At 42.5% G+C, this 20797-nt stretch overlaps 1 protein-coding gene across 5 annotated transcripts in view; it reads left to right on the forward strand.

Moving 5' to 3' along the window:
* The window catches only part of BCAS1 (brain enriched myelin associated protein 1), a 33793-nt gene extending 13599 nt beyond the window's left edge, over positions 1–20194 (forward strand). Inside the window, exons 6-12 of one of the 5 annotated variants that reach the window (XM_072350015.1) lie at positions 1117–1254; positions 3304–3339; positions 3689–3892; positions 8336–8500; positions 11322–11387; positions 14181–14450; positions 19273–20194. In XM_072350015.1, the coding sequence (XP_072206116.1) occupies positions 1117–1254; positions 3304–3339; positions 3689–3892; positions 8336–8500; positions 11322–11387; positions 14181–14450; positions 19273–19347 (954 nt within the window). In that variant the 3' untranslated portion in view covers positions 19348–20194. The remainder of the gene's footprint in view (positions 1–1116; positions 1255–3303; positions 3340–3688; positions 3893–8335; positions 8501–11321; positions 11388–14180; positions 14451–19272) is intronic. The other 4 variants (XM_072350016.1, XM_072350017.1, XM_072350020.1 and 1 more) reach the window with 4 other exon arrangements.
* The last annotated feature ends 603 nt before the right edge of the window (positions 20195–20797 follow it).

The following is a 20797-nucleotide window of genomic DNA, read 5'->3' on the forward strand; positions in this document are numbered from 1 at the left end:
TCTAACTGAAAGGTGATGAAAATGATTTATTTATTTTTAATTATATATTGGCTTGTTTGATATCAACTAAATCAGGAAACAAGTTGTCTGAGGAAAATGCTGTGGGAGAGAAGAATGAAATTCAGGATACTAGCAAGTAACAGCTTAAAATATTACATGTTCCTTTCTAGTAAGTAATGTGAATGCATCTCAGTGCTTCAAGACTTGATGCTGAAACCCTGCAGTGGGAAGAACGCTGCCCTGTGTTTGTGGTTACTCACACAGCGTGGGCATCTGCTCCAGGCTGCCAGCACAGCTCACACTTGTGCTGACTTGAGTGTATGTTGCACCTCACTTAAGCAATGCTTTTGGGTTTCCCCCCTTTTTTTTCCTTGTCAAAATACTTGAAAGTAGTAGGGAGGGAATTAAAAACACGAATATCGATGTTTTTCTTTGATTTATAGCTTGTTGTAATGGATTTCTCGGTGAGGTGCTCACAGCTTTAGAGATCGTGTTTCTAACTTCAATGGGCAATGACTTGCAAAAAGTGCCTTTTGAAGACACATAGAAGGGAGTGCAAGAAACCCAATGCTTTTTGATCCAACACTCGTAGTATCATTATCGTTATTTTTTTATATCCTTATTTCTTGCTGATCTTGTGAACATTAGCGTGAACTTGTAATTTTTCATGTGGTATCTCATGAATATGGATATTGCACATTCCAGAAATACTTCGTTATGCACAGCATTAAGTCTGTAGAATACTGGTTAGTATATTTCCCAATAGTTATATTTGCTCTATTTATACTTATGACCCCAAATTCTGTTGGCCGCTGAAGAATTTAGGATAATACACAAGTCTACCTTCAGTACTTGAGTGAACTGATTCTGTTTGGCATCAGTTTGATTTCTGTATCTTTTGTATTTCATTCTCTACTTGTGAAAGTTTTGTTGAACTGAGAAATTACTTGGGGGGGAAGAACTGGGGGAGAGTGGTGGGAGGGGGTAGAATTTGTCCAGAGCAGAAAGGAATTGTTTGCTTTAAATACAAAGTATAAAAATGTTTGAATCTTTCTCATGAAACAAACTGTGCGAGTTCTGTAACAAGTACTGAACTGATGTGATGTTGCACAAAAGGGATCAAAAGCAGAACAAGGCCGCGGTGGGCAGCCTGCTCTGAAGACGGCAGAATCGCCAACTAAAGGAGCCAAGAAAAAGAAGGCAGAGAGTCCCAAGCTGGGACACAGCACGTTTAGCAAACTCTTTAGGCATAAGGTCTGTATGAAACTCGGGGATGAGCAGAACCCTGAGCAGTAACAGATGGTTCCTGTCCCAGAATGAAATCACTGCATTTTTAACTGAAGTGGGTCTGGCCAGCTCCGCTCTGCAGAGCTCTGAAAACTAGCGGTGTGAGCATTTCTGTGCCACACGTTACTGAACCAATCTCAGTGTGCAGTGCTTCATGTGATACACCATCTGTGTGCCTTCGGGATTCTGAAACCATTCCTGAGCCCCGCGATGCTCTGGGCTGCCCAGGTCATGCTTACTAATGTTCACTAATGTCACTGGCCACTGAAAATGGACATAAAAGGTACTGACAAGCAATGGAGCATTAAACTAGAATTCTTCATCATCCTCAGTGAAAGGCATTTCTGCTTTGTTCAGAAGAGGTTACTGTGCCATGCTGCTCTGTGGCAGGCGAGCAGGGAGCTGTAGCTGTTTGGCCCAAAGAATGCAGAAGCAGAGACCCTTGGGCTGAGGGAGGAAAGTAATTAATACTTAATGCTTGTTCAAAACACCCACAGGAAATCTGGGGTGAGTAAGGGGCTCTGTGTTCGAGGGTTATATCTGAGCACAAGGCAAAGGGAGATCTTTATTGTTTTTGAAACAATTATGTTCTTTTCATTGTGGAGATTAAAACCATCATCCCATTGTCACTAAAGGGATCTTGCCAGTGCATTAAGACCACAGTTCTTGCCAACTACTTAAACAATTAAGATGTTATTGTATCTATGACAATGATTAATTTTTATTTAACATATTTAAAATATGTTTTTTTCCATCATTAACTGGAGCTCCCTCTAGGTAAAGAAAGAAGCAATAAACGGTGTTGTTTTTTTTTTTTTTTTTGTTTTAAGGTGCTAAACCTCTTGAAGTATCTCAGTCTTGAGATCTGTTGTTGGGAGAAATGGCTCCTCTTTGCTTCAGGCTTTGATATGATTTCTTTTTAAATATCTGGGTCTGGAATGAGAGCCATTATCTTGAAGCAAAGCGGCACCTCTAATATTTTATGGTTAAAAAAAAAAAAAGAAACTTGCCTCTTAGAACTTCACTGTTTTATTTACATAATTTTATTTCTGCATACAAAATACAGAAAAAAGCAGGGTATTATTCATGATGTATTAAGAATAAACAATATGAGCTACAATGGTGCTGTGTTTATCTGAAAGGCTGATAGAAGGAATTCAAATCAGAACAATGATGTGACAGGAAAGCCCTGAAATCCTCACCTTTAAGTTTTTGTATCCTTGAAATGCCAGGTGTGCTAACTGGATGGATAAGTAATGAATTGGTTTATTTGAAATCATCACATTAAGTGTGTAAATATTCATGTTTAATTCTAGGCACTTCACTGGAGAGGGTTAATCCCTTATTTTCAGCATTACTACTAACATCAGCTCATGGCACTGACATCACTTTTTATCATTTGCTCTGGCTCTTGTTATAGCTAACCACAAAAAGAAGTTCCTGGCTCCTGCAAAACAACCCTCTCTAGCTGTCTCAAGAAGTCTGCAGGCAGGGCAGCACGCTGCAAAACCTGGCTGCTGGGCTGACAATTACCTGGATTTCCTTACCTGAGAGCTTTCCACACTCTCCTCCATACAAAAATCCTCTGTTCTGTATCCCAGGGGGCAAAGCCTGCTGCTGGAAGTAGTAGACCTGACTCCAGCTTCCATGTGTGCATGGAAAGTGGCACAGACTGAGCCAGCCATGAAAATCTAATGTCTTAAACCTCTGTGTTGTGTCCTACCTGATGAGATGGGGAATGTACATGTATTTAAAAAAACAAGTTGAGGACTGCAAGCACAGCAGGATTAACATGAAATAATTCGGCACAAGGCTGAGGAGCTGCTGTAGGTGGGACAGGCACGGGCAGTCCCTCAGGGCAGCCTTGCCTCTGTCAGGGATCAGTTTCCATGGTTGCAGGAGCCAGGACTTCCACAAACATTCACTAAAAATACGAGGTATTGTGACAGACAGTTTCTGAGCTGGGTAACTGAGAGCTGACGTTGTCAGACTTGTCTTTGTTTTGTTTCCCTCCAGGCTGCAAAGGAGACCCAACAGACAACTAACACCAAAGTGAGTAGTATGATTCCAGTTATCTGTGTATGAATAATGTAGTCTAAGGGTAATTATCCTCACTGTCATTCTCAGCTTCAAAGACTGTTTAAGGTGTTTTTTGTTTTAATCAATTAATCCCCTCTGTTAGGAAGGGTGGGTTGCTACATAATTTGCTTCCTCTGTTTGAGACATCACTTCAAGACAGGGCAAGGCAGCTCATACACTGCACCTTGCTGCTTTGCACGGCCGGTGCAGGGACAGCCTGCTGTGCACCAACCTCCTGCACCAGCTGATGCCCAAACACACTGCAGCCAGCTCATCAGTCACATGTTTCCAGCAGCCGATGTGTTTGTTTGTTTGTTTCTAGATAACTGAACAGCAGCCTGTCTCCCCTGTAAAACCAGACAAAAATGTTCCTTCTGCTCAAGAGCCACAGACAGCTAAGCAGAACACAAAGACTCCTGAGCCTGCAGCCCAGCAGCAGGCAGCAGCCACCGAAGCCCCCAGAGAGGCTGCAAAGGAGAAAGGATCATCCACTCCTATGCCACTGAGCAAACTCTTTTGGAAAAAGGTATGTCTCACCCACATCTGGAGTTACTGTGGAGATTATGGTTACAGTAAAGCAGGCAAATCTGCAAAGCCGAGCAGATCCTGCATGCTAAGTGCATAGGGACACAAATAATATATACAGCTGCAAATGTTTATACAAGCTTTGGGCAGTCACCTGTACACATTGCCAATAGTGGCAATTGGGCTCCTCTGGAAAAATCTTGTAAAACCACAGTCTTTAAAACCTGGCTGTAGTGTTTTTGAGTAATAACATTAGTGAAAAAATACCAATCATCAGTTCAACACAAGCACTAAAAATCCCAGAGATAACATTATTTGTCAAGTTATCTCCTTAATAGAGATATAGATGTAGAAATGTAGTTCTTTTCTGAGAAATGGTTTAGTTCTGGTGGGTCTACTCTTACTCAATGGAAAATAAATCATGAGAGTGCATCAGTCTTGAAGTTTGGCGATTGAGGTCAGTTGGTTACAGAAATGCATTTCCCCGGGTTAAATAGCCATTGTGACTTAAATTAGGACTGGCTGTTTCCATGATCCTCAGTGCTTTACCAGCTGAAGGCTGCGGCTTTCCTTCTTTGAGAGAAGAGCTGGGTTAAACTTCACTGAAATGTTGGATGTGGGATAACTGCTCTGCTGGGCTTCTGTTCAACTTCCAGTCCCAGAAATGAAATGCTTCCAAATGCACAGATGCAGACTGAGCAGCCAGCCCTGCAGCTCCTGCAGCTGTATTTTCCTGTGGGCAGAGAAACTGGAGATGGTTTGGGTGTTATCTGCAAAAAAAAAGAAAAAAAGAAAAAGTTTAGATATTTACAGAGTAAACAAGCTTGAAACATTTGTTATTGAGGACCTCATTTCCAGTGGAACTGGGTGAATTGGATAAGCAGAATGACAGGAAACCTGTGTGGGGGTGGGGAGGAGCATATTTTTATGTAGCCACTATTGCTACGGAAACCTTCTCTACAGATGAGTAGTCTGGCTTAGCTGAAAACAAGGCTGGGAAGCAGGATGTATGCTGAGCATCAGGGTGAAATGAGGAGTCCTTCTAGTCAGTGTTTGTATGCTGTTGCAGCACAAAGCTGAGTAATAAATCTGGTCTGAAGCTCTGCATTTTCATAACTGAAGTAACAAAGCCCTTTGTATTCAAGGAAGGAAAAACATGGAGAGGGATTTTTTTCTTGTAGAAAAACAGGGAACTCAAAAATCTGGTTGAACTTCAGTAAGATTTCAAAGCCTTATTTAGGAAGATTAGCTCAAACTGATGCAGATATTGTATTCCATATTGTAGTTAAATTAGGCCTACATAACAACCATGTGGCTTTTTAACTTGTCAACAGTTCTCACAGAAGTTCTGGCACCTTGAGCACCTCAGGGCTGCACACGTCTTGCCAAAATCCTTTCACTTTTCTGCTCATAATGCTGGATCCAGTTTTACCTACATAAAAATAAAGCTGTTTAGCTCAATGAATAGAAAACATTGGAGAAAGCACCATAACCCAGGGCTGGCTTTGGCTGCTACCAAAAACACTAAGAGTTACTTGAATCCTTGTAACAAATATTCTGAACTATATTAGTAGATGAAATCTGGCATCGAGTTATGCAGAATAAGCTTATTTATGCTTAATGTGAGCTTTCTGATTCTGGAATCACCCCGAGACCAATTATTTTTGCAAGTTTTCTGAGGGTAAAGTTCTGCAATAGAAAACTGAGTGTGGTCCTTAGGATTTATAAAATAAATAAAACCTGTTTGCTTGAGGTTGAATCCTTTCCTATGAAAGGCTCAAGTTGCATTGCTGGATTATCTTGGCTGACAGCAGTTCTCTCCTTTGAGAGAGAGGTGACCCAATCAGCTTGAGGCTTTAAGAAAAGGCATAGGTGTATAATGGCCCTTAAAGCAGAGGTTAATCTCCAACTTGGTTTGCTTTGCGGATTCTCTCAGTTTACTTGCAGTGTTTTGTTTTGCTGTGTTTCTTTTTGGCATGCACAGCTCCTTTGCTAGGGCGGAGCGATAATGCTCACAGCTGTTCCATCATTCAGCCATGTATCGTCCTTTTGAACTAACAAATAGCAACTGCAGCACTCTGAATTCAGACCCAACTTCTCTCCTTCCAGGCAGACTCTCAGATATCCATCTTCTGATGAGCTTTCACTTCAAAGCGCAGCTAATGAAGTGACTGTCAGCATGTTGCAGTTAATGCTGCAGCTCAGGCTAGAAGGGAATGTATTTGTTAGGAAAAAAAAAGTCCTCATTCAGCTCTGCAGACTGAAACTGCTTCAGCTCTATTTACCCCATTTCCTGATTGTTCCATACGAGAATGTTAACAAGCATTACTCCACTGTTTGTCATAGAAGCATTTCTGGCAAATGTTAAGGAATATTAAGAGAAAATTACGGATCATAATTTCACATATCTGTGCTGAAAAGCTGGCTTCAAAACCTTGTAGATATATGATCAGTGCAAAGAATCACAGCTCTTCCTTTACATCGGGTCAAAAGTACGCAAGTAAAGAATGGAGGAAATCTCAGAGCATTAAGACTGCCCTGTGAATTGTCTTTTAAAGCAGATCTATTTAAAGCAAACAAAACGAGCTGGTACATTACAAACTGTTGTCGTACAAACACAGAAATATAGTGCTCTTCTTGCTCTTCTTGATGAGGAGAATTTATATTCCTCTGATACAAACAGCCAGCAGGTTAGCTATTAGGAGAAGCAGAACGACACCGCTTACTTCTGACCCTGCAATCATACTGTGCCATAGGAAAACAAAGATAAATATCTGGGCAGAGCATGCAAGATTAATGTTAAAACTACTCAGGACTTATCAAGTCTCCACCACAGTTTACCTGCTCTGTACCTGGAACACGTGCCCTTGGAGGCAGGACAGAAGGGGATTCTGGCCCCTTTTTTGCAAGCTGAAGTTCTCAAGATAAACGAACTTCTGCAACAACCTTGTCTGACAGAGCACAAATTAAAATAACTCAGTAGGTAAATGGTTTATCTGTTTCAATCAATAAATCACAATTAAGTGTACTAAAGCTGAGCTCACATCTTCCTGAAGGCTTCTGAGTAACGCACAAGAAATGTACAAAGAGATACCAATTACTTTAAACAAATCCATCTCTCTGGATCGCCAACTGTTAGCTCTCCTCTCTTTTAAATAGGCAGTGCTTCTCAGTTTGGCATTTCCCCCAGGATACGTTTGTTAGCAGTGACACTGATGCCATTGCACAGATGTAGTTTGAGAGACAAAACTCATCTGGGTTGCAGCTGTAACAGAATAACAGTAATATGATCCCAAGCCGCAGTCACTGAATGATGGGCTCCCAGAAGCTAAGCTGCTGCTTTATTGAGCCGCTCCCAACTCATGCGATGAACTGTTTTCTTCAAGGAAATAGATGGTGAATTGACTTTATGTGGAGACAGAAGTATGGGCTAAGATTATTAGGTGTTATCTCTGGAATTTTCATAACTATGAATTAAATCTACAATTCCATGGGAAGGGGGTGTGCTGCTGCCATCTCAGGTGATAGGGGACAAGGGATGTTTATTCCTGCATCATTCCTGTCATCTCCCAAAGTCACCTCATCCATAAAAGAGGAGCAAAAAACACCAGAGAAGCTGTCGTGCTGCTCTTCAAGCACACAGTGAGTGCACTCCTTGCACATGGCCTGCAGCCCTGGTCTCCCCAACTCAGAGCATATCATAAAGCTAAAGGCATAATGATGAGAGGGAAGAGGTGCATAAATATAGAGTGGCTTCTTTATTGAAAGGACTGTGAGAACTCTTTAAACGTGAGTTCCTGTATGTTAAAGTTATTAAACATAAATTATTCTGCTTTACTTACAGCAGTTGTCAGCATGCATTTCAGCTGGAACTGCTATCTATTTAACCAGAAACCTGTGTTTAAAATGGCAATGATGAGAGTAACTGCTTTTGTTTGATTTGGTATAGAAGGCCGAAGTGTAACTTATGCTGTGCTTATAGCTTTGTGTGCCTTTATGCAAAAGACTACAAAATGGCCAAGTGCTGGATTCAGTTCAGATCACCTGGTTATTAGCATAATAGCTTCTTGGTGGCAGAAAGGAAGACACTTCTTCATACAATTACAGTAAGATGGGAATTAATTAGTGGTTCTTGGCATGGGAGAATGTTACTTACCAGGGCATTTACTGAAGGCAGAAGAATCAGCTGGGCATGGCATTGCTCGTTTTTACTGTTTGTAGCAAGTGTCACCTGCTCACGTTGCATCCTCCTGGAAGTAATTTCATTTACATTTTCTATTTCAACTGCAGCTGAAGACAAATTACTGTGTTTAGGAACAGGTACCACCACTGCTTACTTTGTAACCGGTTTGTTTTGCTAAATCCACAATTACTGATTATTCACTCATTAGCCTGTATTTATTTTTTCCCTGCATTCTCAATGTCTGCTCAAAACAACCCTTAGAACGCATTGGAAGAAGCGGAGGTTGCTCACAATGAGAAAGCAGATGCGTCTTTAGAAGCTGTGACTCCCGACAAAGATGAGAGGAGCCCAGAAGTGCTGGAAGTGAAACCTAGAAGAGAAGAAAGCAAAACCCCCAAAGCAAACCTGAGGAAGTTTTTTAAGCTGGTAAGCAGAGCGCTGGGTGCCGGAGCCCCGGGAGCCCCCTGCCGACGTGAGCGAGCGCTGAGCTCAGGCTCGTGCTGCAGCGCCCCCTGGCGGCGCAGCGTGGAACGTCCCCGTGCTGCCAGCCGGCCAGCTTTATTTTCAAGCACCTACACGGTGTGGCCGCCAGAGTAGCTTATGCATCAAAAAACGACTTTATTTTTCCTTCTTATGATGCCATGTGATGGCCCAAGTTTTCCAAACAATCGCAGCTATGAACAGTCACATTGTCAAATATTAAAATGAATGAGTCAGGCACTAGGATGAAAAAGCAACACTCCGAATCTCTCCCCACCCCCTGAATTTTGCAATGTTTGGCTTTATGGGCTTTGATAGCTGCAGCCCAACCCATGGTAGGTGCCTTTATTTCTGCTTGTGTTACTTTGCTATACAGTCAGTCTGGTGGACTGGAGTGTCTAAACCATGATTTGTAGGATCAGGCAAGGCACTGTAGACCCAACAGGGCTTTGGTTGTGAAGGACACTAAGGATTCGTCTGTTAGGAATAAGGAAAATGTATCCAACACTGAAGTCTGAGACAACTGTGACTTCAAGCCATATAACCCTACCAAAAAAATATAAAGCACTGTTTGAAAATGAAGCTGCACTCCACACCCATCTTAGTCACCATGGAAAAAAACAGCTGTTAAAAGAGCAGAGGGTTAATCCCCAGTTTGGCCTCGACAGACAGAAGTAGAATGTAGACAGACCTTCAGACAAGTGGTTTTGTGGCTTTTTGAAGCACTTCGTATTCATCTGCTCTACTTTTGGCCATCAATTTCCAACCAGGCCCTGAGTACTGAATATATTTTTTGCCCTTTGATGTGTGTCCCGAGCAGTTTCCTTTGAATAACTCTTGGATTGCTGGATAACTGCCATGTAGCTGCCATGCAGCTTTGTGCCGTCTAACAGTGAATTGTCCCACTAAGTAGTATTTTCTGATATAAAACCCCCCTTTTCTGTTATCTAAATGGGCCGTGTCTACACAAATACAAAATCCAGGGCTGCTAATTGGAAGTCACTTGTTTCTCGTTAATCAAATCAAATAGCTGTCTTACCACATGCAGGAGGGGATATACCTAACACACTCCAGGTGTTTCAGTAGCAATGGTGACATGTGAGCCATTCCCCCATATGCCCTGCAGAAGCAATGAGTAGAGGTGAGCAGTCCAAGAGTCCCTTTGGATCTAGACAACATCAGATGATTTGAGCCTTTAAAATTCCTGTATTCTTCGTGTTTATGCACAGGAATGCAAGTTTAAGTAAGAGAAATCTCTTCAAAATATCTCTTTTGTGGAGATAATAGAGCACAGAATAACATTCTTTGATCCAAATGAGCAGGATTGCTAACTGTAAACTGGGAGTGAAAGCCCTTGTCCTTAGCCAGGAAGATGCTGAGCAAAACAGGTGGTTTGAAGATGCCCTGAGTGTGGCCTGTAAATAAAACAACCCATTTCTGGGCTAAAAAAGGTGCTCTTAGGCAGAGTAAGTAACAAGCACTGGGCACTGCACGCACACTGGACTGAGTTTCTATCCTGCAGCGTGAAGGCAGATCACAGTGCTTCCTTTCCCCCATTTCTACCACAGGTAAAGATTTATGGCCATAAATGTACAATGGGCTGAGCAGGGGCACTCTCTGGGAGGAAGATTTCCCCTGTGGTCTGTGGCAATTAATTAATTGCTGTGGAGCAGTTCAGCTTTCTCTCATGCTGCTGCTGCTACATGTTGGTTTTTCTGTGGCTTCATAGGAAAATCAGAGTCTGAAACAAGTCCTTGCAATAACAGCATGCACAGGATCAAGCAGATAATGTGTTTCAAGTAACAAATTCACAAGCTGCATAAAACCACAAATCGTCCGGTTCTATCTTTAGAACAAAAGTCACATCCTTTCATTGTTTTCACTGATTGTATGCAATGAAAAATGATGTTTAAATTTGGGCACGTTGAAATTCTGGAGTTTACTTTATGCTTTGCTGCTAAGCTCTGTGGCTTATGTGGTACTGCAGGGAATACCACCCTCTAACGCTTCTTAATTTAGTGTGTACATACAGTTTCCTTATGTTACTAATTGTAACTAAAAGTTAATGATCAAGAACACTGTAATGTCGACTTCTTCAGCTGTTTTCGTCAAGCAGTGTTTTTCTGCATCATGAATAATTCACTTGCTTTAAGGTCACTGTGAGTGAGCTGCATGTGCAGCCTGGCAGCCCACTGTGCTGCATTGGGATGGGAAGGTGGGCACCCAGAGGGGCTGTTAGGCAGCTGCGTATGGAGAGAGGACTTAAACTGACAGGCAAAAAGTGGGAAAGTGAATTCTGATGGAAGATACATATATGTATAGAAATGTATCTGTACAGCTGAGTGGGTTTTAATTATTCACGGAGTATGCTCTTAGTGTGATGGTTCAATAGAAAGGCAGGAGCGCTGCATGTTGTAAGACAGGTTTGTCTCTGGAAAGCAAGCAGAATCTCTTTCCTAGAACACCACAGGGCAGGGTTGATAGCACTGCCCTGTTTACTGGCCATGATCTCTGGTCCACTGAGACCTCACTGGAATTTCTTACTGCTTCATGGGAGAATTGCCTTGCAAAAGGCAATCGCAACACAGAAAAGAACCAGCAAAAATCTACCTCTGAACCGTGGCTATCTAAAACCATTGGTAGGGATTCTGGAAGTGGAAAATGTCCTTAAACCAAACCTTGCACAATTCCGTGTCGATGTTTTCATGTTACTGACCGCTGCAGAGCAGAGCCCGGTCAGAAGCGCGGTAACGCTGTGTTGTTTCAGTCAGGCAGGGGCAGTGGAGGGCCGACCCCCCCAGCAGAGGAGATTGTACCCAGCCCTGACCACCAAGTAAGTGCCTGCAGGTGTTCTCTGTTGGTGGAGGGTCGCTTTCACCTACTGCCATCCAGCTTTAGCTTCTCCAATGGAACAGTCACTGACACAACAGTGCTACGTGCTCACCAACTATCTTGTATTGCCTCATTCCCCTGTTTCTTTACCTCTCTATATATTATACCATTAAACAAGTGTTTAAAGGCCACTGCCAGGTTAGGAATCATGGGATTTTTGTTGTCTTTAATTACAATAGTTACAAATTCATTTCTTTGCTGCTAGTTATGTTGTGCACATACCTTGGTTTAGCCAGCAAAGCTAAATGTAGACAGCCAGGATGATTTTGACTTTGCTGATTTATATTGCAGAGGAAAGGATCATTTAGCTGGGAGGTCCCATAGAACAGGGAAAAAGGAGAGAATGAAAACTGCCCACTGCAATTTACCAGCAGATATTTTTCTTATCTGCTTTATTCTTTTATTGTGTTTGTGTCATTAAAACTGGAAGTTGAAATGTGAACTTTAGATTATATGCTTTATAGCTTTAAAAATGCCTAAAAAAAAAAAGCAAACCCATATTTTAATTAGGAATGCAAATACTGTTATCTTTTCCAAGAGGCACAGCTTCAGGTCGGGACATCCTGCATAATCACCCCCAGTAGCTAAAAGCTACAGTCCTAGATCTGTTCTTTAGTATTCCATTACTTCAATTAGCATCCAGTTCAGATTGTTTTGAACAACTTCTTTGTTCCGCTGCCTTTCTTATTCGTGCTGCTAGGAATTAAGGCAGCCTTGTGCACAAGGAGGAGCTGCTGCTGCTGCTGCTGACTTTCCCCTTTATTAGAATTTCTGCCAAATAATCTCCTGCAATGTTGCCAAAGTGCTTCTGGGATGCTGTGATTCTTCTCTTTTCCTCACTGCTGTTCTGTGCCCTACCAAAATGCACTGCAGCGCTCACCCAATGTCTGCTGAAATTTATGGGGCATTTCTTTCTCATTTAAAAAGCAGCCTTGGATTAAGGCCTCCTGCAGCGCCATGGGGAAACCACTGTCCTGTTAATCTCTTTTTCAGTGGCACTGTTAAAGCTGAGAGAGTAAAAGCAATCTGTCAGGTGCAGATCAGCCTGTGGAATAAGAAACATTAGCATGTTTCATTATTCATAGGTTTCACTTTGTATTTCCTGAGCTGCTACCGTCAATATAAAATATGCCAATTTCCTGCCTTTCAAGGTTAATATGAAACACCTCAAAGAGATTATCTGATAGAATATTTTTTTCTTGTTTTCCCTGGAAAATATACTGTGAATATTTTTTTAGTGGTTTTTTTGGGGGGCAGACATCAAAGGCCCAGACCTGCTCACAGAAATAGCCCTGTTGCACCCAATTTGCATTGGGCTGCAATACTGCAGCTCTCAGGCATCAACACAATTAGATGTGTGGTGAGGAAGACTCAGCTCTAATTTTACACAGAGTAAACCCACAGACTTCATGGAGTGTTGACAAAGGCTGGAAGTTCTTCTGCCACCTTTGAACTCCGATATATCCATCTCACAGGTGTGTTCTGTGTGCTGTGGTTATTTTTGAACTGAATGTGCACATCTGCAATTGCACTGAAGTGAAACATTTCAGGAACAAGTGAAGGTACATAAGAATAAGAAGGCTCTTGTAAGACCAGGTGATGGAGCCAGAAACTGCGTGTTCCTATTTGATAGTTAAAATGAGTCAGAATGAAAGACAGTATTAAATTAGAGTTTATGGAGCCTTGCTTGTCCTTGTGCCGGGAGAGCTTCGTGCATCACTTGGGTCCTTGCTGTACACCTGAGCTGGACTCTCTCCTCAAGTGAGGTGATGGAGGCGCAGGTGGTGTCTGTGCAGCTCACCTCACTGTTACCCTGAATTCTGAGCTGCTTGAATTTGCTTTTATCAACTGCTGCAACTCAGATGGTGCCCACCCATGGCCTATGGGGCTGTGGCTCACAGAGCTGCATCTCCAGCTTTCTTGTGCTGGCTTTCCATGTCCTGAGGAAGTAGAGTGAATGATAACTTCATGATTCTCTCTTTTCTTTTAAGTCTAAAAGCAGACAAATCCAGATCTAAGCAAACATACCCAGACGTGTTTGCCCTTTGGGAAGGGGAATAGTTAAATCCAAGCACAATTTGTTGAAGATTTAAGCTAAATGGTCAAGGCTGAGTGCATTAAATACAGCAGTATAGTTTCTGTCACACATGGTCAGTGGTGGTGTTTGTTTTAAGATAAGGTTGGGAAGAAAGGGGAATCAAGTGAAAAGAGAATTTCATTCTCCTACTACTTGTTTGCCAGATCCACCTGTTTTCCTGTCAGCTTCAAGCACATCCCATAATTTTCTGAGTTTCAGAATCTTTGCCTTCGCTATAATTAAGTGCGCTGACATTGTTGTCTTTGGATTGTTACCTCCTCTTCTTTTGCACTTGTGGGTGTCATTTTCAATGTGGTCTTTCATAGCCATGCCTGAATTTTAGTTTCTGATGCAACGTTGCAGTTTTGTGGAGATGCTGTGTGCATCTGTGTGTGTGATCCCTGACTCCTAATGCAGCTGGAGCACTGACGTACCTGTTGGTAAGGCTGGGTAGTGATGGCCTGATCCTGCCATCTTGGCTCAGCTCAGTCAGCTCCCTGAGTCAAGGCTGCAGGAGTCACTCTTGAAATGGACACCTGTTGGATAGCAGGATTTCTCCTTGCCAGGTGGACTTTCATGTTTAAACATACTTACGGATCGCTTTCCAAAATGTTTACTTTTCCCACTAAAAATAACCGTTGTTTGAAACTGCTTTAGACATTAAACTCCACAGAGAGGCCAGTTGCCACAGCTGAAAGTGAACCAGTGGGCCAAAAAAGCAAGGAGAGTTCCAAAGACAAGAAGCCGCCAGCGGAGCTGAGCAAGCAGAAGGGCAGCAAGCAGGAAATCCGAGAGCAGCCAGACTGCAGGGAGCAGCACGCAGCTGAGACCGACTCCATCCAGAGCGGAGGGGACGCTGCCAAGGAACCCACCTCCTTCAAGAGGATGGAGAAGAGGCAGTCGTTTGGAGGCTTTTTTAAAGGCCTTGTACGTTATGTTGATCCTGTCTTTTTAAGTTATTTATTTCTTAACTAATTTTAACTCCCAGCCTGCAAGCTGTTAACCCTGTGAGATTTGTGCTCTGATGCACAGTACGTCCATGTCAGGAGCGTCATTTTGTAAGCAGCTTGCAGGACTAGATGCTAAAATGCAATGTGTTGGTTAAGGGCAAGAAAACTTGGGCTTCAGGGTAGTGATTTTCAGGTACAGTGCACAGTGGGACAGCCATAATTGCTCCCACACCCCTGCTTCACAGGTTCATGCCTTGGCCATGGGGATGACTCAACTGCTCCTGTAGCAGGTGCTGAACCACCTACAAATTATAGTGTATACATGAAGGAAAAGTGAGGGTGGTGTCGGTTTGCCAAGGCATGCTTCCTTCACAGTGGTAGCTCAGCTGCTGCTCTGGAGCAGATGGTGCATCCCTGCAAGGAGCAGTGGACCGAACTCCAGGAGAAAGTCAAGGCATTCCTCTTGCTGGTTGGAAACAAGCGCAGATGTCACGAGATAAGCTCCAAGAATTAGTAATCAACCACAGACTAGCAAATGAAAAATTACACATGCTATTTTTTTCTCTCCTTTCGTCAAAATGTACAGTAAAATTGATCTGCCCCCCTTCACTGAAACCTTAAATGTAGATGTGAAAGAATTCAGGACACTAAAAATCTGAGTTTCTGTAAGGTTTGCTATTACTCATGCAACAAAAATGCTTCCTCAGAGCACTAAATGCATGGATTTCTTTTCTCCTGCTTGCATTCAGGGTGCAGGTTAGACCTGGAACTGCCTCTGGAGCCTCTCTGCAAGAGTGCAGATTTCCATTACTTTTGATAGATCATTTGGAAGGAAGCATTTTGCGTCTTTCCTCAATTGCCACAGTGAGTCTGGAGTTACGGGATCACTGTTAGCATCCTTTGGGAAACTTGAGCTTCATCACAAAGCTCGAGTGGTGCAAAGAATCTGATTGAACATTACCTGCCATGATTCCTAGTGAATCTGGTTCCTCTTGAGAGACGATCAGCTTTTATCCCTTCCTCACTGCTCTGCCTCTAAGCGTGTCACTAAAGAGAAGAACAGCCAAGAAACCCTCCAGGTCTGAAAGAAAGGTCAAGCAATACGGAGTGAAATGGTAGCATGGATCTGCAAATGAGCCCCATTAGGAGTTTTGCAGTCAGGCTGCCCCGCAGACCAGCGTGACTCATTCTGAGGCAGATGTTTTTCCACATCGTAAGAAGTGTTTAATTTGCACACGTTTCACTGAATTACTCTCTATCCTGAGGAAGGCTATTTGCATTACCAAAATAGTTAAATATTGGTCGGGGGATTAAGAACCAAGGAAAATGTCATTTGGCAGTATTGACTGGCTGTAGGATAGTGCAGCCACTTCTGTTTTCTGCATTCCCCCCGTTGTGTCTGAGATCTGCCTGGTGCACAATGCCTGATCCCCACTCAGGAGCACACATGTGGGTGTTGTGTCCTGAAAAGTATACTGACAACTTCCTTCCAGCAATGAATCCGGGAGTTCCGTCACTCACACCCCTTAGATGACTCTGAAGGTCTGTTTCTCTGACATGAGGTTATCTGGAAATGGGCCAAATGTTAACCACCCCTATTATTTGTTATATGGACATGCTGAGGTTTGTGGTTTATTCCTAGTCTGGAGACTTGTTGAAATGAGGTACTGCCAGCTCTCCTTTGTTGTGACTTTTCCTGCATGTGTGAGGAAGGGTTTTGTGTTGCCAGCTTTGCTTTGTTTAGTGACATTCATAGACGCTGTATCCAAAATATTGCATAGAGTTTAACAGTAGATACAAATTTAGACTTATTCCAGAAAGAGAGATAGCAGGAACTGTAAGCTCGCGCTTTTAAGTACAGGGTCATGAAAGATTCAGAGTCGCAGGAAAGGTAGCTGTGATACGGGGAAAAGAAAAGCTTTTTGATGAAGCGAGGAGGTTGTGTACAGGTAAAAGGACCATTCAAGGGGAAAAAAGTATGCAAAACAAACATAGAGGAAGTAGAAGTGTGCAGTGATATTTCTGCTTGCTCGAGCAGTAAGCTGCACAGCTTGGCTATGGAGCCAGTCCGTCTCCTCTTATAGTTATAGAGGGTAACGCTTCTCTAACTTCCCTCTGCCATTAACAAGAGATAACACTTTCTAAGGTGTTTGCTTTTTTGTGTGTATTTTGTTTGTTTTTGTTTTAATAACTATATAGCCCGTTTGGTTAGTTCTTTGTGTTTTTGAGGGTGGAAAAAGTTCTGTGTATGGAAAATATCCCCCAGGAAATGAGTACATTTTCTCCAGCACTGCTGGGATGGCCCACACCAAAGGATCCAGCACACTAAGAAAGAGATCCAGGAGGCCTCGCTTGCATAACCCATGGCCATGGAGCTCCTCCTGAACTCTGGCAAGCTATTTCCATCGCAGCTATTTTAGCACCACTTTCTCCTCAATGCATTGATTCCTCTGGGAAAGGGCACAGAGTGAGAGGATGTCATAGCCCAGGAATGCAGCTGATGGAGATGCTTCAGCTCAAACATCTGCTCCCACTTGGGCTGAGAAACACAGAAATTTTTAATACAAATGAAGCCAGTTATGCAGGCAAACAATATTATGGCTTGGCTGCATGATTTTGGCACAGACCTTAAGGTCTGATGTCTGCTCTTATGGCTGAACAGACGTATTTCTAAGCTATGTGAAATACAAAGGCATTCAGTGAGAGTTAGAAAAGTGAGATCTGATAATAAAAGAACAAATAATTACATTGTTTTTTGAGCTGGAATAACTCATACTGAGGTTATCAGAAGCTGGGAGTGCTCAGCACATGGGAAAAGACCTATTCAGGTCTGACATGAACTTCTGAACAAAAAATCCTCCACCACTGTGACATTCCTGGGTGCGCCCTTTGAGGTGTTCTGCCCAAAGTGTGCTCCAGGCAAGCTGTCCCAAATGCAGACAACTTTCACTGCACTGAAAAGAGCTATCCGGTGTAATTGAGAGCAAGACATGGGCACTAATACCTGTGCTTAAGAATCTGATGGCAGAGCTGGAATTTGGCCGTTAAAAGGGCAGGAACAAGGTTCTTTATTTTGTGTGGTGCTTGGAAATTCCAGTTTAACAAGAATCATCAGCCCTCTCCCTCACAGCTTCCTGCTTTACTCAGCAATCACCTTGAAAATGGGTGCAGCAGGGAGACTTGTGTTGGCAAATAACGTGAGACACTTCTGCAAATGTGCTAAATGAGTCAAAACGGGGATTATCTGAAATGAGCTTTACCTCCCCTACTCCTTCCTCCACCCCATCTGCATCATTTACAGGAAGGACAGCAAATATCATCATCTTGTTTTGTAGAGCATAGAAATGTTTCAGTACCTCCATGTTTTGGACAGAATAGCTGCAGCTGACAGACTCAAAGTGAGTCTTATAGGGGAGGAAATCTAACTTGAGCAAGTTTTTATTTAATTAATTTTATTTAATCATATTCATCCAACAAATGACATTCAGCTTTGTATGACAGACATTGAAGCCTGAGACTTTTTTAAAGTGTCTTTTATTTGTTGCTGCATGTCAATGACAAAATAATAATCATTCTGTTCTAGCATCTTCCAAATGATGCCAGAACTAGAAACAAACCCTCTACAAGCAATGGTGTTTCACCCAGCCACCCCAGCACAGGACTGCAGTTCTGCTCAGGCAGGGGATGTTTTTAGTCCGTTATGATTGCTGTCTGTTCTTTATACTTAGATATTCAAAGGTGAAAGGTTGAAGGGATATCAGTGCAGTGAAGTCTAATCCCTCTAAAAAAAAAACACTGATCTTACTTCTCTGAAAGGAATGAGGAAGTTGAGGTCTTTCTCTCCCCATTTGACACAGAATAGTCCCATGGTGTCTCAAAGTGATGTGGCAGGTTCCAGTGTGAAGCGTGCTGTGTGAAAGGACATTCTCATATACGATTCTGCACAGTTCATATTGTAGGGAAAGCACAAAGCCCCACTTAGCATTGTCACTGTGTTCTTCTGCTCAGCCTGCAATGAGTTAGGCATGGGGCTACAAACAGGTTTGGCATCCATACGCACTGTTAACAGCCATCTCTTAGTGTCTGTGGATCCATTTTGCTTCTGTGTTCTCAAGTTTCAGTGGCTTCAAAGCAAGTAAAATCAGGTCAAGATAGCTTAAACTAGAGCCAAGTTTCTATTAATTACTGGCCAAAAATTTAGTTGGCAAAGCTAGATCTGTGCACTTCCTCATCCTAAACTGGATTAGTGTCTTGAACTGGTTCCAGACCTGGAATTATATGTGTCGCAAAGAAAAGTTTTATCGCTCTAACATTGTCAAATATCTGTCATGCATGAAAGTATTTAATGCTCCTTTAACTTAGAGCAGACCAAGGCTGGCTATAATGCGTTATTAATCATGTTTGAGGGGCGCCCAGCACAGCTTCAATGAACCATTTAGGTCAGAGATATTTTAGTGAGAATTGGCCAAAACTGTAATACCGAAAGTAAGCAGGACACGTCTCTGGTAGGTTAGTCCACTCCTTAAGCACAACCACTTTTTATGCTGATTGGGAAAACTATATAAAAAATACATTATAATAATAATTTAAGCAAGCTCGCAGGCAATATTGTCCTGGGACTGTCAGGTTGTGTTCATATACTTACACAAACTAAGTGAGGGGTAAATTAGGAAAAGCAAAGGGCAGCAATGAGAATGAGTGGATGATGTCTACTAGCAAAGCTCTACCATGTAATCCCTGAACTAACCGTTCTGAAATAGCAAAACAAAATTCATACATTTCTCTTTCTTATTCCACAGGGTTCCAAAAGGATGTCTGATGCTGAAGTGCAAACAGATCCAGTGTCTATCCTACCTGCTGGGAAATCCAAGTAACGAAGGCACTTGGCTGCAGGAGGATGGGCAGCTCCCTGTGAGCTCACCTGCACTAGAGATGACTCATTATTTTCCTTTACATGGCTGTCATGGAATGCCTGAGGCTCAAGCAAACGCTGGTGTATCATGTAAGGTGTATCATTTGCAGGGTATGTTCTTTAGATGTTAGAAAGAAGCTGTAAAGATCATAAGAATGTGTAGTAGCATATATAAAGAAAGGTCATTTTTGGTCTGTGGAAGGTAGGGCACGTAAGGTAAGAAAGTGGCAGTGAATTAAATAAATAGCAGAAAAAGTGCACGTGACAAAGGAATGCAGTTCGTGCAGCAAGGTGTGAGCAACAAATCTCAGCTTTAGAGAGCTCTAAATTAGCCAGGAAAAGAAAATCTCCTCTGATAAATGTTATACTTAATTGTAAAAACAACCCAGTCACCCATTGTGGTTTTATATAGCGCTGAAATTAGCCTGCAGCCCAATAGAATCCGCAGTTCTAAAGTTACGCTTCGTCTTGGTTATTAATGTAAATTAAAAAGCTAAAACGCAAAGGCTTTCCGTGATTGAGGCAACTTCTCTCCTGTCTTGGTGAGGCAGGATAACAAATTTAAAGCTGTTTGAGGTTCTAATGGGAACACACGGGGGCAGCCGCGTCCCCACGCTGCCCTAACGCCAGGCTGTACCTCCAATCCTGCTCCTAATGTTTGGCAGATGATAGGAAGAAATACTTAGCCGCTTCCGATATTTGTTTATATTCGTACTTGTAATTAATCCTAATAAAATCAAAGCTGCCCAGGCAGCTCCCTGCTTCATGAGGCTCCTGTAATAACTGTGGTTAATAAATTTTACAGAAAACAGAGGTGTCGGTGCTTTATTCAGCCCTGGGCTCACTCAAACAAGGAACCATAAGCCTGATGTTTTAAGGCACGTTTGTGTCTGAAAGGTGCAGTGCTCTGTTATTAGCTCCTTCTGATTAAATAAAGGAATACTGATCCTTTCAAAAAAAATTAAAAGCTGCTTTAATCTTGAGACAAAATTCATTATTTACATCCCTGTTCTCGGATGATTGATGTGACGTTTAGGTATAAATCAACACATTTGCAGTCCTGCCTGTGAAGTAAATAGCTGGCATTATTTGAGGAAGGATTACTACAGGCAACCGAGTGTGGATTCTGTAAGATCTGCGGAGCTACATCTCTAAGTAGAAACAAGCCAAAGAAGAACGAGGTAAGAGAGCCATTTTTCTTCATAGGAATCTCTGGAGATGGACAGTATTTCTGCACTGGCCTCTGCAGGCCTGTGGGCTTGATGCAGATCACCAAAACCTGCCAACGTTTCTGTGTGCAGAAAGCAGAGCCAGAAGGCCTTTTAGTTGTAGTAGCACCTTCTGTTCTGCTCCCAGGCTCCATGGGCTTTTAGCATACAGTGATATCACTCAACAGCAGCTGCTTACAGATT

The sequence above is a fragment of the Excalfactoria chinensis genome, chromosome 15 (genome assembly GCF_039878825.1).
Source record: "Excalfactoria chinensis isolate bCotChi1 chromosome 15, bCotChi1.hap2, whole genome shotgun sequence".
Lineage (NCBI taxonomy): Eukaryota > Metazoa > Chordata > Aves > Galliformes > Phasianidae > Excalfactoria > Excalfactoria chinensis.